This window comes from Alligator mississippiensis, chromosome 7 (assembly GCF_030867095.1).
Source record: "Alligator mississippiensis isolate rAllMis1 chromosome 7, rAllMis1, whole genome shotgun sequence".
Classification (NCBI taxonomy): domain Eukaryota; kingdom Metazoa; phylum Chordata; order Crocodylia; family Alligatoridae; genus Alligator; species Alligator mississippiensis.
Window position 1 is genome coordinate 83,747,046 of NC_081830.1, and position 21,611 is coordinate 83,768,656.

The 21,611-nt window shown below is 53.4% G+C and overlaps 1 protein-coding gene across 1 annotated transcript in view; it reads right to left on the reverse strand.

The window, feature by feature from the left end:
* VWA5B2 (von Willebrand factor A domain containing 5B2) overlaps positions 1-21,274 on the reverse strand; it is a 32,533-nt gene extending 11,259 nt beyond the window's left edge. Inside the window, exons 1-8 of the mRNA XM_006260795.4 lie at positions 21,027-21,274; positions 11,996-12,166; positions 9,878-10,039; positions 7,720-7,939; positions 7,015-7,169; positions 1,625-1,756; positions 641-765; positions 247-423 (exon numbers count right to left, since the gene is read on the reverse strand). Coding sequence (XP_006260857.4) covers positions 247-423; positions 641-765; positions 1,625-1,756; positions 7,015-7,169; positions 7,720-7,939; positions 9,878-10,039; positions 11,996-12,134 — 1,110 coding nt within the window. The 5' untranslated portion in view covers positions 12,135-12,166; positions 21,027-21,274. The remainder of the gene's footprint in view (positions 1-246; positions 424-640; positions 766-1,624; positions 1,757-7,014; positions 7,170-7,719; positions 7,940-9,877; positions 10,040-11,995; positions 12,167-21,026) is intronic.
* Between the last annotated feature and the right edge of the window lie 337 nt (positions 21,275-21,611).

The window sequence follows — 21,611 nt, forward strand, 5'->3', positions numbered from 1 at the left end:
CCCCTGGGAGTAACAGAGTCACCATGTTATACTCAAGCCTTGTGATAAGCATGAAGGAAATCTGAGAGTGACCGAAATCACCTCTCTCCACCCTCCCCATAATGGGACGGTTTCAGACAGCGCCATAACACCCCTGAGCACTCGGGGACCACACAGCCACGGGTTGCTCCTGGCCACGCTCCAGGTCCAATCCCCCCAGGCAGGGGGACATTGCCAGGGCCAGAGCTGGGCCCTGCACCTGCCCACCTTGATGCGGTCGATGTTGGGGCCACTCATGCTGCCGCTGCGATCGACAAGGAAGAGGATCTCCCGAGTGACGGTCTGGAGGTCGGTGGGGAAGCTGCCCACCTCCGGGCAGAAGTTCAGCATCAGCACTGGGTTGTGGAAGATGTCTTTGTGGAACCGCTTCTGAACAAAGGCCACCTACAAGCAGAAGTGAGGGGACGGGTAAGCTCTGCCAGCCCTTGTCCCCTTCCCACAAGCCTTGGGGGGCTCCTCCTTGCAAGGAGTCCCCAGCCTCCAAGCCCTGCACTGGAATTGCCTACTCCTCTGATGCTCCAGCCTTTCCCCGCCTGTGCCTCAGTCCTTCAGCTGGCCCCTTCCCTGGACTGTCCTGCCAAAGACCCCCAGGGCAGGTCACCTGTCTCTCCCCGTCGCTGTCCCTCTTGGCAACTCGAACGTAGTCCCGGCGGCTCCGGATGTGAGCCTCGTATTCCTGGTACGTCATCGTGCCCTCCTCGATGACTAGGTGGGGGTGATGAGGCTCTGGGAACAAGGACAGACACTCGGAGTGGTCTGTGGCACCCGCCCAGCAGCCCTTCGTCCGCTGAATCAAGCATTTAAAGGGGAAAGCAGCTGAGAAGTGAGGTGCTGGAAGGAGAGCCTCGGCCACAAGAGCCCTGCCCTTTGCAAGCGTGCCACAGGACAGAAAGGACCCTCCCGAGGCTGTTCAAAGCCGGGCAAATGGAAAACAATCTGCAATACCAGCCACGTCTTCATGTGAGGGAGCCTGGGACAACTCCACCCCAATGCTTCCAACTGGGAAAGGCACAGAGCTAAGCCCGTGCTGCTCAACCTTCCAGCCCCAGGGGCTGGATGAGTGGCACCGAGTTGGTCCACAGACGAGATCCAGCCATGGAGCAATCCCATGGGCCAGGTCCAGCTGTGGAGCAATCCCACAGGCCAGGTCCAGCTGTGGAGCAATCCCACATGCCAGATGGGGCCACGGCCTGACTCCACGTGCTGGAACCAGCTGCAGAGCCATCCGGCATGCAGAGCCATGTCATGCTGCCTTGAGGACTCCCTAGGGACTGGGTAATACGGCCTCATGGGCCAGATTCAGCTCAAGGGCTGGAAGTGAAGACCACTGAGCTCAGCAGTCAGGAGCTCTCCCTGTTGTTACCATACCAGCTCCCTTCTCCGCAGCACCTCCTGGAACTGCAGCTGCCCGGACCTCTCTACAGCCCTTGTTCCCACACCGCTCCCAGCACTGCCCCCTGCCAAGGGAAGCCCTGTGCTCCCCAAAGTCAGCATCTCCTGCATTTCCCTTGCCTTGATCCCTGCGCTCTAGCTCTGGGCTTCTGGTTGGAAGCAACTGAACCGTGGCTGGCAGGGCTCCTCTTACCGCAGGGGTACAGAATAATCTCCAGATTCCTGTCGCAGCAGTGCCCCTCTGCCAAGGTCACACAGGTGGTAGAGGCTGAGCTGGCGTAGGGGTTGGCATCGGCCCGGAGGGCGTGCGACGGGCTCTCCAAACCTGCAGAACGAACAAGTGGCAGGAGTCATGGATGCTGCAGGTGCCGAGGGGTGCGGGGAGAGAGGGGGGAAGTCTTCCAGCCCGGCCTCTGGATCAGCACTTTGGTTGTACTCCTGCCACGGTGAGAACCTGGACATATGGCATGTCTACACTGGTGTAAGCAGCCTTCACGGTAACTCACTTCACTCTGGTGTAGAAGCACCCCAGGAAAATCCGGGGCAACTCCACCGGGGTAAGCTCAACTGGTAGAGGTCCAGCATTATCCTGGGGGCGCCTCTAAGCAAACTGGCTATTACCTGCTGTCTTGCCACCTAGGGATGAGGTGTAACAGCCTCCTGCTGCCTTCAGCTACCATGGACAAGCTGCTCCTGGGTCTGCTTTGGGTCCCAGTGTCATTTCCACTGAAGTCCGAGGCAGATGGTGGCAACGTGTCATGTCACGTGGCTGGGCCCTCGGGCCCTGCTGGAGGAGTTGTGGCTCTCCCCTGTTGTGTCAATCCATTCTCTGACCTGCAACCTTCAGCTCCTCTGCTCTCCACCTCCAGGAGCCAGACAGGAGCATGTGGCATGACAGTAAAATGCACAATAATGGCATTAAAAGAACATTGTGGTCTCTGCAACTGAGGATGGAGATGTTTGGAAGCACTGGTGCATCTACATTTTGCTACCCCCCGCCCTCCCCCAGTCCCTGAGTATCCTGCTGCAGGGTTTTGTCCCATGACAACATGCTATGTCTTCCCCAGGGGACACCTTCCTTGTTCAGTGAAGTCACTGCTTGCTTCAGGGGCTGGTCCTAGGCTTGATTTATCATCATTCATCACACACCATTTAAACCCTGCACCAAACCCAGAAGCTATCAGTGACCTCCCAGGTAGCCAGCTAATCAATCATCTGCTCTCACCAGCAAAGTGCTCCACAGTCTTTAATTATTTAATCTTCACAGCACCCCTGTGAGCTGAGGCGAGGCAAACTGAAGCATGGAGAGGAGGGCAGCCAAACTTGTCCGATACAGCTGCTATTTTACGTGTTTGTGCCATAGGTGTCTTTGCCACCCTTCCCAAAAAAGCCTTGGGGCATCCAACAATAAAAGATCAGCATTCACAGATACAGAATAAGACATGAAAACAAGACAGTACAAGACAAGCTGCCTCTAAGCCCCCAAATTCCCGGGCCATTCACCCCCTCTCCTTCTGCTTCCCTGGCTCTGACCACGGAGAGTGTGCCCCCGCCCCTCCAGCCTCACTTCTCAACCCGCACTCACTATCTCCAAGGGGAATACAGTACTGCCCTATTTTCCCTCCCACCCCTGTAACAACTCTGAAATTCATGCTAAGCTGGGGCCTGAACACAACAGTTAAAATACAAATACCAGTGCTGATTGCCTAGGGCAAGATGTGAGTTTGTGGCTAGTGCTTCAGAGAGGAAATAATGAGGTATCACTTCCAGCTCATCTTACTATATTTGTGATGGTTTTAAGCAGGCTCCCCTAGTTATCTGGGATGTAGCTGTGTGAAATGTTCATCCTTGATTAATTAGTATGGTGAATATTTCTCTTGCAATTCACTCATGTTATGTGCAGGAGTCATTCTCCGTAGGGGATTGATGTCTCCTCCTGATTTACTTCTGTTTTGTCTGGTGGTTCCCTTGATTTTCCAAGGGCGCTCTTCAAAACCTGGTGTTTTCCCTGGTCGTTAATCCATTCCTTGATACGTTACAAACTTCATAGTAATTCATTCAAGTTGGAACTTTCTGATAACCAGTAACGAGCAGTTTGATTAACAGGATGTTCCTGTCGGCTCTTGCTGGGGACTCGCTCTTGATTTACACAACTGCAAGAATGCTTTGAAGGTGCCGAGCTAAAGGGTAGCAGAAGGGGAACGAACCAGCTAACGTTGCATTTGCTTCAAGGATGAAAGATCTCTCTGACAAGAACTGCTGCAGCGCCCCAGCCCTCTTGAGAAGCTGGAAGAAAAAGGCCGGCTCTCTTGTCGCCTGTTTGATTCATAGGTTCATAGATGGAGGGTTGGAAGGGACCTGAGCAGATCATCAAGTTTGACCCCCTACCCTGGGCAGGAATGAATACTGAGCTTAAACGACCCCCCAGTAAGTTAAGCTCATATGACCCCAGCTAGGTAGTTATCAAGCTTCCTTTTAAAGACCCCTAAGGTAGGACCCCTAAGGTTTGATGAGAAATTATCATGTTATAGATAAATACTGGACTTTGCTTCGGTTTGGGCTCATTTAACCATGAGGACTTGTAGTAAATACAGGCACTTCTCGCTTAACATCATCCCAGTTAACGTTGTTTCGTTATTACGTCGCAGATCCGTTAGAGAACATGCTCGTTTAAAGTCGCGCAATGTTCGGTTATAACGTTGCTTGGCAGCTGCCTGCTAGTAGGTAACTCCTGTGACATAACTGAACTTAACATCATTTCGCTTCAAGTCGCATTTTCCCAGAACGTAACTACGGCGTTCAGAGAGGAATAGCTGTAAAACCTTTCTGTCATCTATCGAATGAGGTGTCGTGTCAATCCTTTAAGACTCCTCCTGCAGTCTTCCGCTCAGTTCATTTTTATGCCTCCCTACTCCCATAACACACGTGGCAGGGACCGACACACCCCAGCCTCATGCAACAGCCCTGAGGCATTCCCCAAGTGCAATCCCCACTGGGTGCTGTGGAAAACACGAGCGCTGGTGCAATAAAAGGCTGCACCATAATGCACGGCACCGCTGGGAGTGGAAGGAAGGCTGCATCCTGAGCACGGGCAACACTGCACTTCCCCCCCACCCTGTTCCTGGCTGGTCCAAGAGGAACTCAGCCCACAGCAGGCTCCCGGCATGGTCGAAGTCTGGCAAAGCTGGAAGCAGCAGCTTCTAATGGACAGTGTTAAGCAACTCTAAGTGCAGGCGGCGCTACCGCTCGCTCTGCCTGTGCAAGCTGGTCCATGCCCAGGGAGGGAGAGAGATGGAGCATGCTCCTCTACCCCAACCTCCAGCCCCAGCCCAACCCCAAGCTGCCCTGCAGGACTGCCCAGTGCTAGCTGATGGTTCCAGGTCCGCATGTCTGCAGTAGCTGCCACGGGGGGACTTGGGGCCTGGTTAAGGCACACCCTGAGAAGCAAGCGCTGCTAGGCAAAGGGGTGTCATTAACCAGGTGGGAGAGACCCTTTCCCCCTCCTTTCAGCGGCATGCAAGTGTGCTCACCAGCACATACGCACACACATATACACTCCTGCTGGCACAAGTGCTTACACTGGCACGCATGGCTGCCTGCGCACACCTGGCTCCGTGCCCTTGCAAACACTTGCGTTCAGGTGCCTGTTCTGTGCGCACACCAAAGCAAACAGACACGCACCCCTTTGTGCTCACATCTGTGCACACAGACCTCCCTGCCCACACAGCCGCACGCGCAGGGGCTCATGCTCACGCTCACATGGGGCCCCTGCTTGCTGAGAGGGAGTAGTAAGGTACTAGGCTTCATGGAAGGAGGAGGTATCCTGGGAGGAGATCTGGGGGAGAGGAGGGTGGGAGCTGACGGGAAGGGCCAGGAAAGGAGCTCTAGGCACAGGGGCAGCACGGAGAGGCCCTCGGCCCCTCTCACTAAGCCAGTGCCCTCCCTCTTCACCCTGCAACCTCTCCAGACGTGGCCTCCACTGAGCAAGCCACTGTCTAGTCACCACCCTGTGCCATGCTCAGCGCAGCCTCCCAGCCCCAGCAGCTTGGAGAGGCAGAGATGAGTTTCCTCGAGCCGTAGGAAGAACCGCAGGGATGTTCACGGTCCAGCTGGGATCCCCCAAGGACTCAGGGAGGGAGGAGCCGGCCAGCAAACTGATGCAGCATCTCAGAGGCAGATGGGCCCCGAGCCAACACTAATGGTATTAGTTCTGCTAACCTCTCCAGCACCCGCTCCACTCTCTGCAATTCACTCCCATCACCCTTCTCCCCACAGCACTTCCTCCCCCCTGCAGCCATCCCTCATGTCTCTAAGGGGAAATATCGACTAAGCTATAAAGAGGCAGGCTTTTAGCGCTGGCGTGAGTGGTGGAGAGCCCATCACAGGTGAAATGAGTTGACAGGTCTCAGCCATAAATCCATGATGCTCAGAGGCATGTGGGCAGCTGTAGGCAGCCCAGCCAGCATCTCTCAATGCCCTGAGACCCCTCCTGCTTTCCCTCACTCAGGAACCGCACTGAGAGACGCTAATTAATTCTTGCTGATCCTCTGTTGTAGCCATAGCCTCTTAGTCCTAGTTTAGACCCAAAGGAAGTGAGTGTAACGCTCCAGCCAGGGTGTTGTGCCATCAGCGAAGAACCCAGAACAGCCCTGAGAAGAAGGCACCCAAGGAGGGTGAGTGGTGGGGTGTTTTGGGGCAGGGCAAGACTGCCACTAGCCCACAGTGTGGTTTTTATAGGCTAAATCTGGGCTGTGTCTTGCATCAGATTTAGACCCGGCCTGTAGCAGAGCAGGATGCCATCAGACAAGGGTCCTGGGGAAGGAGGAACCATGTTAGCATGAGTCCCTTGGCTCTGGTAGGATTATGTCATATTAATTCAAACGCCCACCCTTTAATTTATGTCCCATAGATTGGAAAAGGATGGGGGGATGCTGAGGAAAAGCAGAAGGAGAGGCCTTGGAGGAGGGATAAGACCTAGGTTTGTCCTAGGATACCAGAAGGAAATTCATTTGGCAATGAGGCTCATCGCTATTGAGTCATAGAGAAGTCAGGCTGGAAGGGACCTGGTCCAATCCCCTGCCCAAGACAGGATCGTCCCTCTCCAAACTATCCCGTACACATCCATCATCTAAACTCTTCATAAAACTACTGTCAACCCTGACACGACACAAGACATCGCACCTGAACCTGCCACAGGTAAAGCCGGGAAACCACAGCAGCCAATGTCCTGTTTCTATAACAGGTTGTTAATATACACGAGAGATCCCAGGGAGAGGCCATTCCCCTGCTACAGAGGAAGGCAACGCCCTCACAGTCCGTACAACAGGACCGTGGGGTACAATTCCTTCCTGACCCAAAATACGGTCTGACCAAGACTCTCTAGCCAGAAACCTCTGGGTTTGAGTCCCTGCAGAAGCACTGGCACAGCCCAGTACTGAGGGGCACTAGCTGGGCTGTGGGAACCAGGCAGGGCCAGCTCCTGCCCATGCTCTTGTCAACACTCCTGACCCTTTGCTTTCACAACCACTGATAACCCATGAAAACCAAGGGAAAACTGAGCCCACCAGCAACCCAGCCTCATACCTGCCAACAAACAGGGCCCCTTGACCAGCAGCTCAAAGGTGAACTCGTAGGGGAAGGGGTTGTAGACCTGGCCCCTGAAGACATCAGTGCTCTCGGGAGATGCCGTGAATGACTGTTCGCTCCGCGGGCCGGGGGCTCCAAAGCAGCTGGTGGGACTGAAACCAAATGCAAGGCACAGTCAACTCTGCCGGGGAGGCCTTCCCGGGAGAAGGCCCATTTGCCTCTGCAGTGCTGCAGCCTGCAGACACTTCAGTCCAAGCAGCCTCCACCCCAGTCTTGCCACAGGCTCCCAGGCATTTCTGTCCCCTCCTCCTGATACCCAGGGATGTCCACTTCCTGCTTCAATGTATGTACACCCAGGTTCCTCAAGCCACTGGAGCTCCACAATGCCTCGGGACGGGAACATGGAGGCTCCTCTTCCACCCCAGCTCCCTCCCATGCTACTTCTTGGGTAGCTTACAGTCTACCCCAGGCTCATCCAGGAGACTAGGGACGTTCACTACTCTTGAAACCCAAGCACAGCTCCCCGGTGCAGCACCGTGCTCAGACCTGGTGAAGTGGAGTTACCCACAGAACCAGCCCTCTGTTCTTCATCCTCGCCCCAGGGCCCCCACTTGCTCTCCCAGCCCACTCCGGGACCTCCTCACTCAGCCCCTGGGTTGGCATAGACTCTGAGAAAGCCATGAAAATCACCATAGGGCCAACCTGTCGTCACACAAGCCTCCGGGCTCGCTCTCACATTCAGGGATGGACACGACGAGGGGTGTGAGGATGGAAGGGAAGGTGATGTGGAGCGCACCATCTGGCCGGGTCGCCAACTCCTGGCTGCTGCTGAAGACTACGGTCAGGGTCTCCGAAGGCCTGATGGGGCCCGTGCTGATGATGAAAGTGGAGCGGTCTAAATCTTCATCCAGAATCAGATGACCTGGGTGGGAAAGGAACAAGAGGGAGTCAAGAGGCAGCTTCCCATGAGAGCCCTGAGCTGCTGCTAGTGGATACAGGCTGGTAGTAGGATGGGGCTAAGATCAAGGGTATTCATTAGACTAAAAGCTGTCAGGCACGGCACAGATGCATAAGCGGGCATGGTCCCTGCCCCTGGTCACAGATGATATGGGGCTGGCACCATTAGCACCCTTCCTAGAGGTTCAGACCAGCCTGGAGGGAGGTCATCACTGAAGGGTTTGACAAAGAGAAAGTGGGGAAGCTTGGGACAGGGAGCAGAAAGCAGGAGGAAATGGGGGCAGAAATGCAGACTGGACTGATAAAGCAGGGTCCTGAGAGTGAGTCAGGAACCTGGACCTAGATGGGGAAGGTAAGGAACTGCCCACGAGGGGATCCCACCAGAGCATCGCGCAGGCCAAGGGGCAGGAGAGGAGGGTAGTGGACAGGATAGACTATGAGAGAAGCCAAAGGGGAGAGGAGGGCGCAGTCACACCAGGAGGCAACAAGGGGCAAAGGGCCAGGGGGTAGGGAAGAAGGGATGGACTCTGAAGATATTCTAGAGCAGGAACTGAAAGGACCTCTTAATAGGCTGAATGGCAGAAGAAGACAGACTGAAAGGGCCTGAAGATGATCCTAGATGAGAACAAAGATGTGCTTGTCTGCCATGGGAAGGCAGGAGGGAGGTGTGTGATTTTAAGAGAACACCTGGAGAACAGGCTGAAAAATGCGGAGCGTCAGACAGACAAGATTCTTTGGGGAAATCTGATATCTTTTATTAGACCAACTCAAATAGTGGGATAAAAATTATTCTTAGCAAGCTTTTGGGCATAAACGCCCTTCGTCAGGTTGAGGAAGCATCTATAGATGGTCTGTGCTCTTCCCGGATGGAGTGGTAAAGCAGCCAGAGGCCTGTACGTAAGACAGAGGATTCAGGAGATGCTGGGCAAGCAGCCAGAGACGCAGCCTTAAACATCCAGGAGATTCAAAAGCCTCCAGGGGAGACCACGAAGGAGTGGCTAGAGATAGGAAGGGCAGCAGGGCTGAAATGAGGGGCAGATGCTCAGGTGGGAGAAGCAGTAGTGAACAGGGGTAAAAAGGCGAGGGGTGGGAGAGGGGAGAAAAGGGAGGGCAGGCAGAGGAGATGATTAGTGACATGAATCCAAACCGCAACGGTGGGATGAAGAGGCAGGCAGCTGGGCCGAAGGCATGCAAGGCAGAGTCGGAGCAGAAGACCTCAGGGCTGGTGGAATTGGTATGGCATTCGCAGGAGAAGGATACGAGTGAGATGGCATCGCAGGGAGGCTCTATCAGCTCATGCCTGCAGTCTGGGAGGACGAAACCAGCTGAGAGAAGGGCTGAAGGGAAGCCTTTCTTCAGGAGCGGGTTCAGGGGAATCGACCCCCAGCCACTACCAAGTCAACACTGGGCTGCTGGGATAAGAGGGAGCAACCCAGCATCGACAGTCCGGCCCCGGGAGAGCAGATCCCGGGAGGAATACGACAGATATAATCTATCACCCTCCCAGCCCCCACAAGACTGGTCTCACCTCCAGGGCCTGTCCAGACTGGAAGACATCACTTTCATTCATGAGGGCAAACCTCGAAAGGGGCAGAGTTTCCCTCGGCAGCATCCAGACATCGACAGGCTGCCTCCGAGCTTCGCTGACCGAGACGCCAGGCTGGGAGCTCGGGAGCGGAGGCTCTGGCTGGCTTCCCAGCATGTCTGACTTCCAGTCGCGCTGGTCTTCCCTTCCCAGGGGGTTTGACACCCCCGAAGTGAAGGGTAACCTTCCAGCCCTCAGGGGAAGCCCCTGATTTCCACCTGTCCGAATTTGAGCTGAGCCACCCTCAGCTGTGACATCCCTGTAGCCGCCCTGTGTCACGCCACTGCAAGGCAACGCTGTCCAGCCCGCCACGCTTACCATTGGCACAGCGCAGCGGCTGGCCCAGACCGGGGCTGCACTCGGCGCAGCAATCCTCCGCGTGCCGCCGGTTCTGGATCTGGAAGGTGATGCTCCTGCCTCCCGTCTCGGCTTCAAAACCCGCGACGACCTCAGACTCCTCCAGAGGATAGATGAACACCCCTGCCGGGCGCAGAAAGGACTCTGAGGCCGGGCTCTCTGCAGCACCCAAAAGTGCCTGAGACCAGATACACCCTCAGCCTGTGCATCCCCCACCCTGCAGCATGAAGTGAGGCCACTTCTCACTGCAGACTCTGCTTTAGCACTGGGGAAGGTCATGGGGAGTGATGGCTTGCATTCAGCCACAGAGCAACAGCAAGGACCCCCAAGGGTCCCCCCTTGGTGGGTCCCCCAAGGACGACAGAGCCTCCTGTGTCTTCTCTGCCCTGAAGGACCCCCACCTACCGTGGGGGAAGAGTTCAGCCTCAGCCACCGTTCAATCCAGAGCCCTTCTGCTGAGCCTCTGAGTGAAGAGGGACACCAAAACCCAGACAGAGACCCACAAAGTCACAGCACCCCGACCCCGGCAAAGCCACCAAAGAAGAGTGACTTTCAGTCACTATGGTGGGGAGGGCAGACTGGAGCTGCAGATTAGAGGTTGGTTTCTCTTTCCCAACTCCCTTCTGAACTAGCTAGTCCTCCACCAAGGGATTTCCAGCTTTCAGCCAAGGCGGTTAGAAAACAGCTCCAGATCCATTTAAATGTCTATTTAAGGCACCAAAGAGTGCCTGCTCTTTAAAACAAAGCAGCTTGGCCCTTTGTCTCCTTGTTGAAAGCTATCTGGACCACAGCCTCCTGGATGCCTACCAGGAAAGTCCACTGCCTCCACCTCTTCCTACATCTGTGCTGTGTTGGGTTTGGGAAAGATCCTTCTGCTGACACCAGTATGCAAGTCCTGGCTCAACTGTGTGTATTCCACTGTCTCTTACTGGAAGATGCTGGTTTTGGCTCCGTCTCTCACAGTCCCCTCTAACAGCCAGCCTCATCAGCCCTTGTTAGCTCACTATGTAGAGGCTGGAGGTTCAGGCTAGGGACAGACATTACACATAAACCAGTTTAAGTGACCAGAAATTGGTTTTAACTTGTAACAGAACAGATGTTCAGTGCACATAAACCAGTTTGAAAATGGCTGAAACCAGTTTGAGATAAACCTGGTTGAATGTAGTATCAGACTTAACTGATTTAGGTTAAACTGGTTTATGTAATGTCTGTCCCAGACCCCTTCCTGGTTTAACTTAAACCAGAGTCCCCCAGCATCCCAGATGCTTTGCAAGCCCCTCCCCTCTGCTCCCTGACTGGAGCTCCGGCAGAGATGACAGGCACAGCAGCATCTGCCGAGCTTCCCCGTGCCACCCCCAACCCCCCCCCCCCCACACACACACACACTCCCTGCTCAAACAGAGACTCCCTGCTCCCCTGTCCCAGAGCATGGACCATAGCCAGTATGTGGTATGCTAGATAACGCTGAGAGGTGTCTGTGTAAAGCAGACAGGACACAGGCAGACAGGACAGTGTTGGCTCAGGGTTTTTTGGAGCTAATCAACAGGTAGCTTGTAATGTCCCTCCATTCCTTCCTTGGAAAAAGCTGTTTAAGAGCTTGAACTAATACGAGAGGTTTTTGCTTTGCTGATGGGCTCATAAATGCTCTGTTATCAACTCCCTGCTGAGCTGGTCAAGAGCAGCAAGGGGAGTGGGGGGAACCCCTCCCTAGTCAGAGCATCCTACCAGGGCCTGGGCCCACCACAGCTCAGCACTGTAAAAGGGAAGGGAGGGCTGCTCTAGTGACCCCCCCCCCCCGGCCGACTTCTAGCCTGAGCTACTGCAGGCATGTGCCTGCATTTCTTCAGTTTAGAGGGGATGTCTGTATGGTTACAAGCTGGTTCAGCCTAGCCAGGTTAGACTAACCTGCAAAGATTGAATCAATTCAGGCTCAGGCTTTTTGAATGTCTGTCCCAGCCGCAGAGACCAGGGCTGAGTGGATGGGAGGGTGCTCCATACTGAAGTGGGCTGGACGTTACCTGCATCTCCTAGGTCTCAGCTGGAAACAGCAGCCTGCTTAGTCCCAGAAACCCATCTTACCTTCCACGGGCTCCTCTTCAGAGTTGATGTAAGTGAGGTGGGCAGTGAGTCCCAGGGAGTACCCATTGGCACAGGCCTTCACACTTGAGCTCTTCAGAGGCAGAGCTGTCCAGGTAGATGGTGAGTACAAGCCTGGCATGGTCTCTAGACACAGAGCGGTGCCAGCTGCGACTGCAAAGAGCGGGTGAGAAAAACAAAAGCAAGCGTGGGAGCCCGGAGACAAGAGGTGGAAATAAGACTGCACGCTGACTTCAGCTACGGGGAGAAGATGCCCCCACGTCTTCCACAGACAGAGCGTGAAGGTTCAGACCACCAGCTGCAGAGTTTCTAAGCCGACTGCAAGATTAACACGCTGCACAAGGAAGCTGGGGCTTTGTCAGCACCCTTCCTCTACCCTGCTCTCCCTTCCCCTTCAGCTTCCACGCCCCTTTGCTTTCCTGAATCTCCTCAGATGCTCTCCTCTGCTTCTTCCTCCCTCAGCCTTGACCATCCCACTATCTTCCTCAAGGTTTGCAGCCATGAGGTACCATCCAACTCCTTTCCCTCCTCTCCTCCTCTACAATTGTCCCACTCTCCACCCCAGAGGCTGCTCCCCCACCAGACCTCGTCTGTCTCTCACCTCAGCTCTGCCCAGAGCCATCTTGCTCTGCCCCTACATCAAACCATTACTTTCGGTGCCTTCTAATCCTTCAGAAGAACTGTTTCAAGAAACAGCTTTCAATAATGAATTCTGGGGGGTTCATCTGCCCCCCTGCCCTTCTCTCAGCGCTCACAGTAGGATATGCCTGTACCTGAACTTTATTCTTCAGCATTTGTGCTGGGCCTGCTGGTTCTTTACAAAGTTATACTGTGTAGATCATGGATGGGGAGCTAACGAAGAGAGCCGCACGATAGCAGGTGCTCAGGGAAGGCTCATTTACCATAACAGCAGTAGAATTCAATTAACTGAGATGCCAGACAGGGAAAAGCCTTCCTCTGCCCCTGTGCTCAATAGAAAATCAAAAACAAATCCCAGTTCCAGTTGCCTTTGGAAACAGATTCAGAGTCCAGCCCCTGGACCTGATTCTTTGCATGGTTAGACCAAACAACAGGGCAGCCGTACTACGTTTCTGTTTATTTTTCCATGCAGCGGTTGAGCATTTAGTTGGCATTTTCCAGTGAAACCCACATCAGAGCCTAAGAACCTCCCAAGAAGCCTCCAAAGACACTGAAGGCACAGGAAGATTTATCCCAGACTACGGAGCATCCCTGGGTGGCCCAAGCACCCCCTTCTACTCATAGGGACTAGACTGTCACAAGTGCCCAAGCCATGCCTGGGTTTCAGAGCAGCGCGTCTGCTCTTCCCACGTCCGTCCAGCACCCACAGAGGTAACCAGGGTAATTTATGAACAAGGGAGGGGAAAAAAAACCCCACAGAGTCACTGGGACAAGACAGGGATGGGAGTGTTTGCTTGGGGGTTAATAATTAACAGTAAGGTCAACACGCAATCTGAGCGCTGGGAAGAAGGGAAGGAATGGGAGGGAGGGAGATGCAACCCCAAATAACATGCAAGGACACTTGCAGTCCATGGGCAGACCCTGCAGGTCCCTGCTGATCACAGCAGATCCCAGGCCATGCCTACTTGCTACCTTGGGTCACTCACTAGAATGGGGACAGAGTCCACAGGCCCGGATGCCAACCCATTCCTTCAGTCACCAACCATGGTCACCGACCATGAGAAATGTCCAAAACTATTGCTAGAGCTAAAATCCCAGGGATTTCCAGAGCTAGATGCGAGATGTAATGGTCTCCAACCTGGCACCTCAACAGGCAGCTGGGAGGGCAGCCTGCTCCTTCTTGCACCAAAAAGTCTTGCAGAGAGGGACTACCTCCCTCCTTTCATCCCCATGCCTCCCTCCCTTACAAAGAGCGATCACCGGGTCCTGAAGGATTCTGGCTCTGAGCTCCCCTGCAGCTGTGAGTCGCTGGATCCCTTCTCCCCATCCCATCTCCAAGGGGGAAGAGTTCAGGTTCCACATTTCACACCCTTCATTTGCTGCAGTGTTTGTTGGGCCCAATCTACCTGAATGTCTCCTCCTATTGATCAGTCTCCAGCCTCCCCTTTCCCTCCCAACCCAGTCCACTTAAAACACTTTTTGCTAAATTTTTGGACGAACCACAACACATCTTCTCTGCAGACAGACTGCGCAGATCCCTCTTCTCTGTACACACTATGGTGTCCGTGCCCACCCAACTTGATCGATGCCCCACTTCAACCCTAGCTGAGAAACACCCAAGTGTAGACCAGATACAGAGATCCCCAAATTACTAACACTTGCTGAAGATTTAGCTGTTCTTGGTGGAACAGGCTAAGCAGAAAGGGCAAGGCCAGATGGAAGAGCAGCACCTGGTTTCACCTTGCTCTGGTGGCCTTCATCTCAGGAGCAGTTTATACGACAGTCTGTAACTTAGGACTCCACAACCCTGAGATTACGGGTTGAGGATGCATCTGCCCGATGCAGTTGGAAAATGGAAGAATAATGGAGGCAAACCTAGGATCGAGTCAGTCACTGTTAAGGGAGATGATGCCAGGGAGCTATACAGACAAGAACCAGCCAAGCAAGCAAACCCCAAAAATACAGATGAAAAAATAATGTTATTGCCATGATACTACCTACCCACCCCAAAGATCCAGCGGGACTCATGCCTGGACCAGGAGGCTGAAACTTGGCAGCCCAGCTCTGGGTGTGAATCCACTGAAGTGAGGAGCTGAGGGTATGATTCCTAGTGCGTGTGCCCAGGGATTAAATCCTGGCTCTACTGAAGTCAATGGCAAAGCTCCCATTCACTTCAATGGGGCCAGGATTGCACCGCTAAGGTGTAGGTCAAACTGCATGCAAGGGCTGGGAGCAAACCCTGTCTCTGCAGGGCTGCTTTGTCCTCAGCTGGCATTGACTGGGCATTGCTGTAGGGTGAATGCACCGATTACGCTGCAGCTCGCAGGAGCGGCTCTAGACCACGGTGGGCCTGAAAGCCAATAGCTGGAGGGAAGTTCCTATCGATCTGTATGACTGATAAAAGGAGCACAAGACTGGAAGAGCTCAGTCCAGCACAGGGGCCTCTCCTTCCGTAGGCAGCCATGCCACACAGTCCAAGCTCCATCTGAAAACTACTCAGGCCATTTTGCCCTTCGGGGAGGTGATTTCATGCTTACAAGGCTCTGGCGATTCAAAACCTTCCTCTTATTTCCAACCTAGATTTATTTCCTATCCGTTTACCCCCATTTGTTCTTGTGCTAATATTGTCCTTTAGCTTAAACATTTCTCGTCTCTCCCTGGTGTTTACCCCGATGTATTTATAGGCAGCAATCGCAGCCTCTGTTTTGCTAAACTAAACAAGCCAAGCTCTGCTAATCCCTCTAGTGACACAGGCTCTTCATCCCCTCATCACCCTAGCAGCCCTTAGCTGCACCTGTCCCGAGCACAAATTCATCTCTTTTGAATGCCATGTTCCAAAGGAGCTCTTGCAAGGCACAGGAACAGTAATAGCACGACTCCCCTTTTCTCTACTGGAAATACCTTCTCTCATGCATTTAAGGACCACAGTTGCCTTTCTCACAGCAGCATCACACTGGCAGCTCCTAGTCACCAAGTCCAACCAACGGATGAGCTCCCAGATGACAGCAGAAGTCCCCACACCTCAAAAAGGATTTAGAAGAACTGGAGAAGTTACCGAGAAAGGCAACGAGGATGACAAGTGGCATGGCGTGGCTTCCATATGAGGCGAGACTAAAGAGGCTGGCCCTATTCAGTTTATAAAAGTGACACTTGATGGGGTGAGAAGGGTTTATAAAATACTACATGGTGAAGAGAAAGTCAATAGGGTTTTAGTACTGACTATCTTTTCACAATCCAAGAACATGCCGGGGGGGGGTGTCACAAAATGAAAACTAGTGGGTAGTAAGTTTAAAACTTACTACCTTGAACATAATTAGGCTGAACATTTGCATTCCTAATTTGCGTGGTTATTGCCTACCCAAACCAAGTAACTGCAAAGACAAATAAGCATGTTTTTAAAGAAAAGGACTGAAACAGCATGGGTTCCAAAAGCACACGGCCGCATTCATCTGCTCCTGAGACGTGCCGATGGAAAACGATATATTAGTTTGGGGGACAGCTTGAAATTACACCACGAGTAACTATGCCGCCTCTATGCGGTTTGCCCTACACTGAAGGAATCCTTTGGTGACCGCTGAGACTGGTTTTCCACCAGGTCTGTAGCCCTTCAGTGGTGCAAAACAGGGTAGGATGGGAACAAGGATCTGGGCCCTTATCTCTAGCAAAAGGAGGTTCTTTTCACACACGTGTATAATTAAAGTGTGGAACTTGGTGCCACCAGATATGGTGGCAGCTGCCCTCTTAGCTGGATTCAAAAAGAGATTGGACACATCCTTGGAGGACACGGGCATCAGGAGCTGCTGAGCACAGGAGGCAGGGACACAGCCTCTGAATCAGAATTTCCTAGACCCTAAATGCTGGAGGCTGCAAGAAGGAGAGGAACGGGGGAAAACCCCTGGTCAGACCCAGTTCGCTCTCCCTTTCAGCATCCGCTCTCTGCCCCTGTGCAATGCAGGAGCCTGGGCCAGATGGACCTCTGGTCTGACCTAGTCAACGGCAATTCTTATGTTGTTAGGGCCTAAGTGCATGGCTTGTATTTCAACTCCATCCCACATCTATTACTCTAGCCCTTGCTGCACGAAACCCCAATCCCCACCTGTATGGACCCTGCCTTCCAATACGGAGTCAGCAGTGGACGTCATTACCCCACTCCAGCTCTTATCTTGGCCCTGCCCAGAGACGGGGGGTTCGCTTTTCCTCACCAGACCCTAGGGTCCCTCCCAGCCCTGAACTTCAGCAAAGGGGAAAGCAAGGAACCAAGCCAACTAATTGAGGCTGGGCAAGGCCATTAATGACACATTTCACCTTGGAGCCACTTGACGTGTGCCCAAGACACCATGCTTAATGCACAACCAACGAGCCCGGTGTTTGCCCGCCTCCGATTGGCCACAATGCCATTTAGTTGTTTACCAGGGACCTACTAGAAAAGCCATTCCCGCTGCTTTTTTATCAATACCCTTTACATTTATTCTACCAAAGTAAACAAGCCCCATCTGGCCCTCTCATGTTTTATGTAGGCTGCTCTAAGCCAGTTGGTAATGAATAAAAACAGACCCACGGGTCCTCGCCCTGCTCCCGTCTTCCTCCTCCACCCCATCCACAAGCATGTCCTGCGACTAACTGTTCATCCTGGGCATCTCCAACCAGAGAGGTTGGGTCCCCTCACCTCTGCAAGGTGCCAGCCACCCCCTGGCTTCCTGGGTGTCCTATCAGACATCGCCGGGGGAAGCCCCGCTTGCTTGTTCGGTCTCCAACGCCCTTCCACTTGTCACTTCTCACCTGTTACCTGAGGGAGCAGCTGTCGGCTGTTCACGTCTATTTTACCTGGCAAGAGCAGCGGTCTTAATGTAATGAACTGGTATTGAGATAGATCAGCTGACTCGGAGTCAGGGGAGGAAGCTGTGTGCAGGGAAATGAGAAGCCAGGGAGAGCAGAACCAGCTTTCTTTCCACAGGGCTGAACTCAAGAAGACACAAATCCCCAGAAAACAACCAGGTTGCAGCCATTTGAACCACATTTTTGCCCCAGAGCATCTGATTGCTCAGGAAATAACCACATTTCATTAATACGTTGTCCTTTAAAGTTTCTTATACCCAGAGATCTCAGGACTTTAAAACATTTACTAAGACTCAAACATGGAAGAGTTTTTTGTTTGTTTTTTTACTAATTAGATCTTTGCCAAACATTAGCTTCTTCCACTGAAATGCAGCCATATATATATAGGTATAGATATCTATATCTATCGATCTATCGATAGATAGATCGATAGATATACGTTACTGCCTCTATTTTTCAAGTTTTAAGTTTTGCACGTGCCGTTTTTTCACATCATAAGCCACCCACTTGTGCATGCTTACTTACTCTGAACGACCCGCATAGACCCAGGCGAATCCAGTGGAAATGTCCATTGTAAAACCAGTAACATTGTGGTGGGTTTGTACAAGAAAGCAGAACAAGAAATCAATGTAAGGTAGAAAGAGCTGGGGAATATTGTCCGTGACGGTACACGTGGACTAAGGAAAGGGCTGCTGCCTCACTGATGGCTCACATCACCAGGGCTGTCCCGTTATATAGATAAATTGGACAGATGCCCAGAGCAGCAGAATTGGAGGGTCGACATTTCTGGAGCTGATTAGAGATCAGTGGCTTCTGACTGGCCAGCTACATGAACGAGGGGGAAGGGTGGCAATATTCATTTTGCTGAGGGCGGCAAGATACCTAGGGCTGCCCCCATGTATTAGAGAAGTCAGGGTTTTCCATCCCTGTTTCACCGTAACTGCAACGCTGAGCTCCTTTTCTTTTCATGCAAAATGCAGTAGGGGTCATACAGGAACTACGATGTGAATGTTTAGGTTGGAAAGCAAAGCACTCCTCCCGGGTCTCCACCAAACCTTCACCAAGGCATTAGGAGACCAACCCTAGGGTCATGCGGAAAGACCAAACCCAAGGCATCCGGACCAGGCACAAATAGCCAAGACCTTAGTTTGACTTCTCAACTGAAAGACGGCACCTCCAGCAACGCTACGCCCCTGTTAATAACTTGATTGGTATGAAAGAAACCAGCCCAGATCGTTCCCTGCCAAGTGCACTCTGCTATTAGTTCCTCTCCCTGGACGGGTAAAAGCTCTGCAGACCTGCCAAGCAGGGGCCATGCCTGGCTGAGAATATGCGCAATGGGCTGCACGTGGAGAGTGATTCCCTCCGGGGCTCAGGGGAGGAGACCTGCTGCATCTGGTGCACATGCTAGGAATCTCCTCGTTCCTAATGCAGTCTGCTTCTGCAAAGCCCAAGTTTGGGTGGCTGCGCCGGGCAAAGAGTGATCGCAGTTGTCTTGTCTCCAGCTGTCCCTCCATCTAACCGCCTCTCCCCTGTCAGGTTCTTAAAACCTACCTGGAAACAAAGGTGGATTTAGGGTCATAGAAGCATAGGAAATGCGGGTTGGAAGGGACATCAGGAGGTCACATCTAGCCCAACCCCCTGCTCAAAGCAGGACCAGCCCCAACTACATCATCCCAGCCAGGGCTTTGTCTAGCAAGGTTTTGAAAACCTCCAAGGATGGAGACTGCACCACCTCTCTGGGTAACCTGTCCCAGTGCTTCACCACCCTCCTAGTGAGAAAGTTTTTCCTAATATCCAACCTCAACTTCTCTTGTTGCAACTTGAGCCCATTGCTCCTTGTCCTGTATCTGTCCCCACTGGGACCAGTCCAGCTCCAGCCTCTCTGGATCTACTCTTCAGGGAGCTGAAGGCTCCTATTAATCCCACCTCAATCGTCTCTTCTCCAGACTAAATAAGCCCAGCTCTCTCCGCCTCTTATATAAATCATGTCCCCCGGCCCCCGAACCATTTTCATTGCCCTCTGCTGGACTCTCTCCGATTTGTCCTTGGAGACTTGCCTGGTCTTGCCACATTGAAAACCAGTCCTCTCCCCCAAGGAATACAGACCCAGTCTTCAAACCCTGGGGCCATGGCTGAGTACAAGGCGACTCTTGGAAGGGTCAAATGCAGCCTCCATATTTTTAGTCCTTGAAGCTTGACACTAAGAGTGGGAAAAGGAGAAGGTCGGTCGGTGGTGGGGGGGAGGAGGGGATTCAGGTACGCGTGGGTGAGCACACAAAGCAGCCAGGTGTCCACACTTGCACGCAGTGGGTATAGGTGGGTCACCTTGCTGGGGGCTGAAACAGGGAGGGGGTGCCGGACACAGCGAGGCAGCGGAGGGAGAGCGACTGTGCAACGAGGGCACTGGGCCAAGCAGGGTGTGGTAGGACCCTGTGTAGACTGCACACACGTGATCTCAAAGAAGTGGCTGCCCGCTCATGTGTGCCACTGCCCTCCAGCCCTCCCTGCTGCCTTCCCGCATGCGTTTGCTGCCACTTCCCAGCTGGCGAAGGAAAGTTGCCACTAGACAAAAAATAAGGGACGGAGCCCTGCGTCCACCGACACGGAAACACTCGCGCACGCTCCCAGACGTATGCGTCAGACGTGAAGAATGGGACCTCCAGCCGTGGGAGCGCCAGCCTGCTCCCGACCCACTGTTCAGGCAGGGAGGGAAATGTGTCACGTTCACCAAGCGCCAGGCACAGCCCAAGGAAGTGCCTTGGAGTGTCTGGGGTGCAGCACTCCTTTGTGACAAACCAGCTGAGACTTACAGGAGCTGGACATCAGGAAGCAACTCACCTGAGCATCTCATTAAAGCCAGGAAACCAGTTCTAAATCTCCCTGAGCCCACTGTACACCAGATCAAGTAAACCCCTTTACAACCAGAACCCAGGGCCAGGACTTTCTTCCAGTTGTACCAATAGACCTGCTCATTCTCAGGCCACTAACCCATAAACCAAGTAATTTCAAGCAAAAATGGCCCAAGACTCTGCCTCCTCCGCCCCCCCTGCTGCTTCCCAGCACAGACTGAGTGGAAGCAGCACTGCAGAAAAGGGTCCCACACTCCTCTGAGGTTGGGACTGTAACAATACAGACCCGGGAACATTTGCTAATGGACCATGACGTACTGAGCAATAAATAATTAAAGCCACGCTCCTCAAATCTATAAGCACAGGACAGCCTGTGATGCAGCGGCCTTGGCTGGACAGTTATTTTATTGTCTTGATTTGCCTCCTTGCTCATTCACTGCATTTAGACCCTGTCTGCAATAGGTCTCCCAGTCGGCAAAGATGAACACTGCCCCCCCTCCGCCACTACCCCCTCTACCAAAGAGCAGGAGTTGTCGCCTGGTCAGGGAGTGCCGACTGCAACTCACCCCAGCGGTGCCAGGGTCCCACATCTGTCCCTCCACCATCAGACCTTAATGCAATTCATAACCCCTCTCCATTTCCTGCCCTGCAAAGTTGCACGGCAGGACCAGGCGGGAAGCACTTACCTGGAGGATGACACAGAGTCTGCAGTCTCGACTCGCCCAGCTCCAGACAAATTAGACACGCGCCGGGGGTAGGAACAGAAGTGGCCCCTTCCTGGATGGTGCCACCCCACCAGGAGCTTGCTTTTTCCTGCCCCTCAGGCTCTGGCTTGTCCTCTTAGGAGAGGATGATGGGCTCCCTCCCCTGCCTGCTCTCTGCTGCAGACGCTCTCGCTGGCACTGGCGTGCTCAGTACCGGAGCTACATCTCTGCTCGGTGCCAGAAGTAAGGCTGCTGAGCTGTTCCAAGCCCAGCCTCATTAAAGGGCCACACGCACTGGTCTGGCAGCACCTGGGAGAGGATGGGGCCAGCTCTCTATGCGCTCTCTTGCTTCCCAGGGGGAGGGGGAGCCCTGTCAGGTGTTTGAAGAACAGACAGAAAAGCCTCTGAGAGCACCAAGCTAGCCCGAGCCCTCCGCTCCCCGGCCCTGCTCAGAAGCCCATCAGAGTTGAAATGCCAGCATAATGCCCGTGATATGGCCAACCCTTGCTCTTCCCAGCCTCGTGCATTCGTGCACCCCTTTCCATTGCCTTCGATCCCCGTACATCA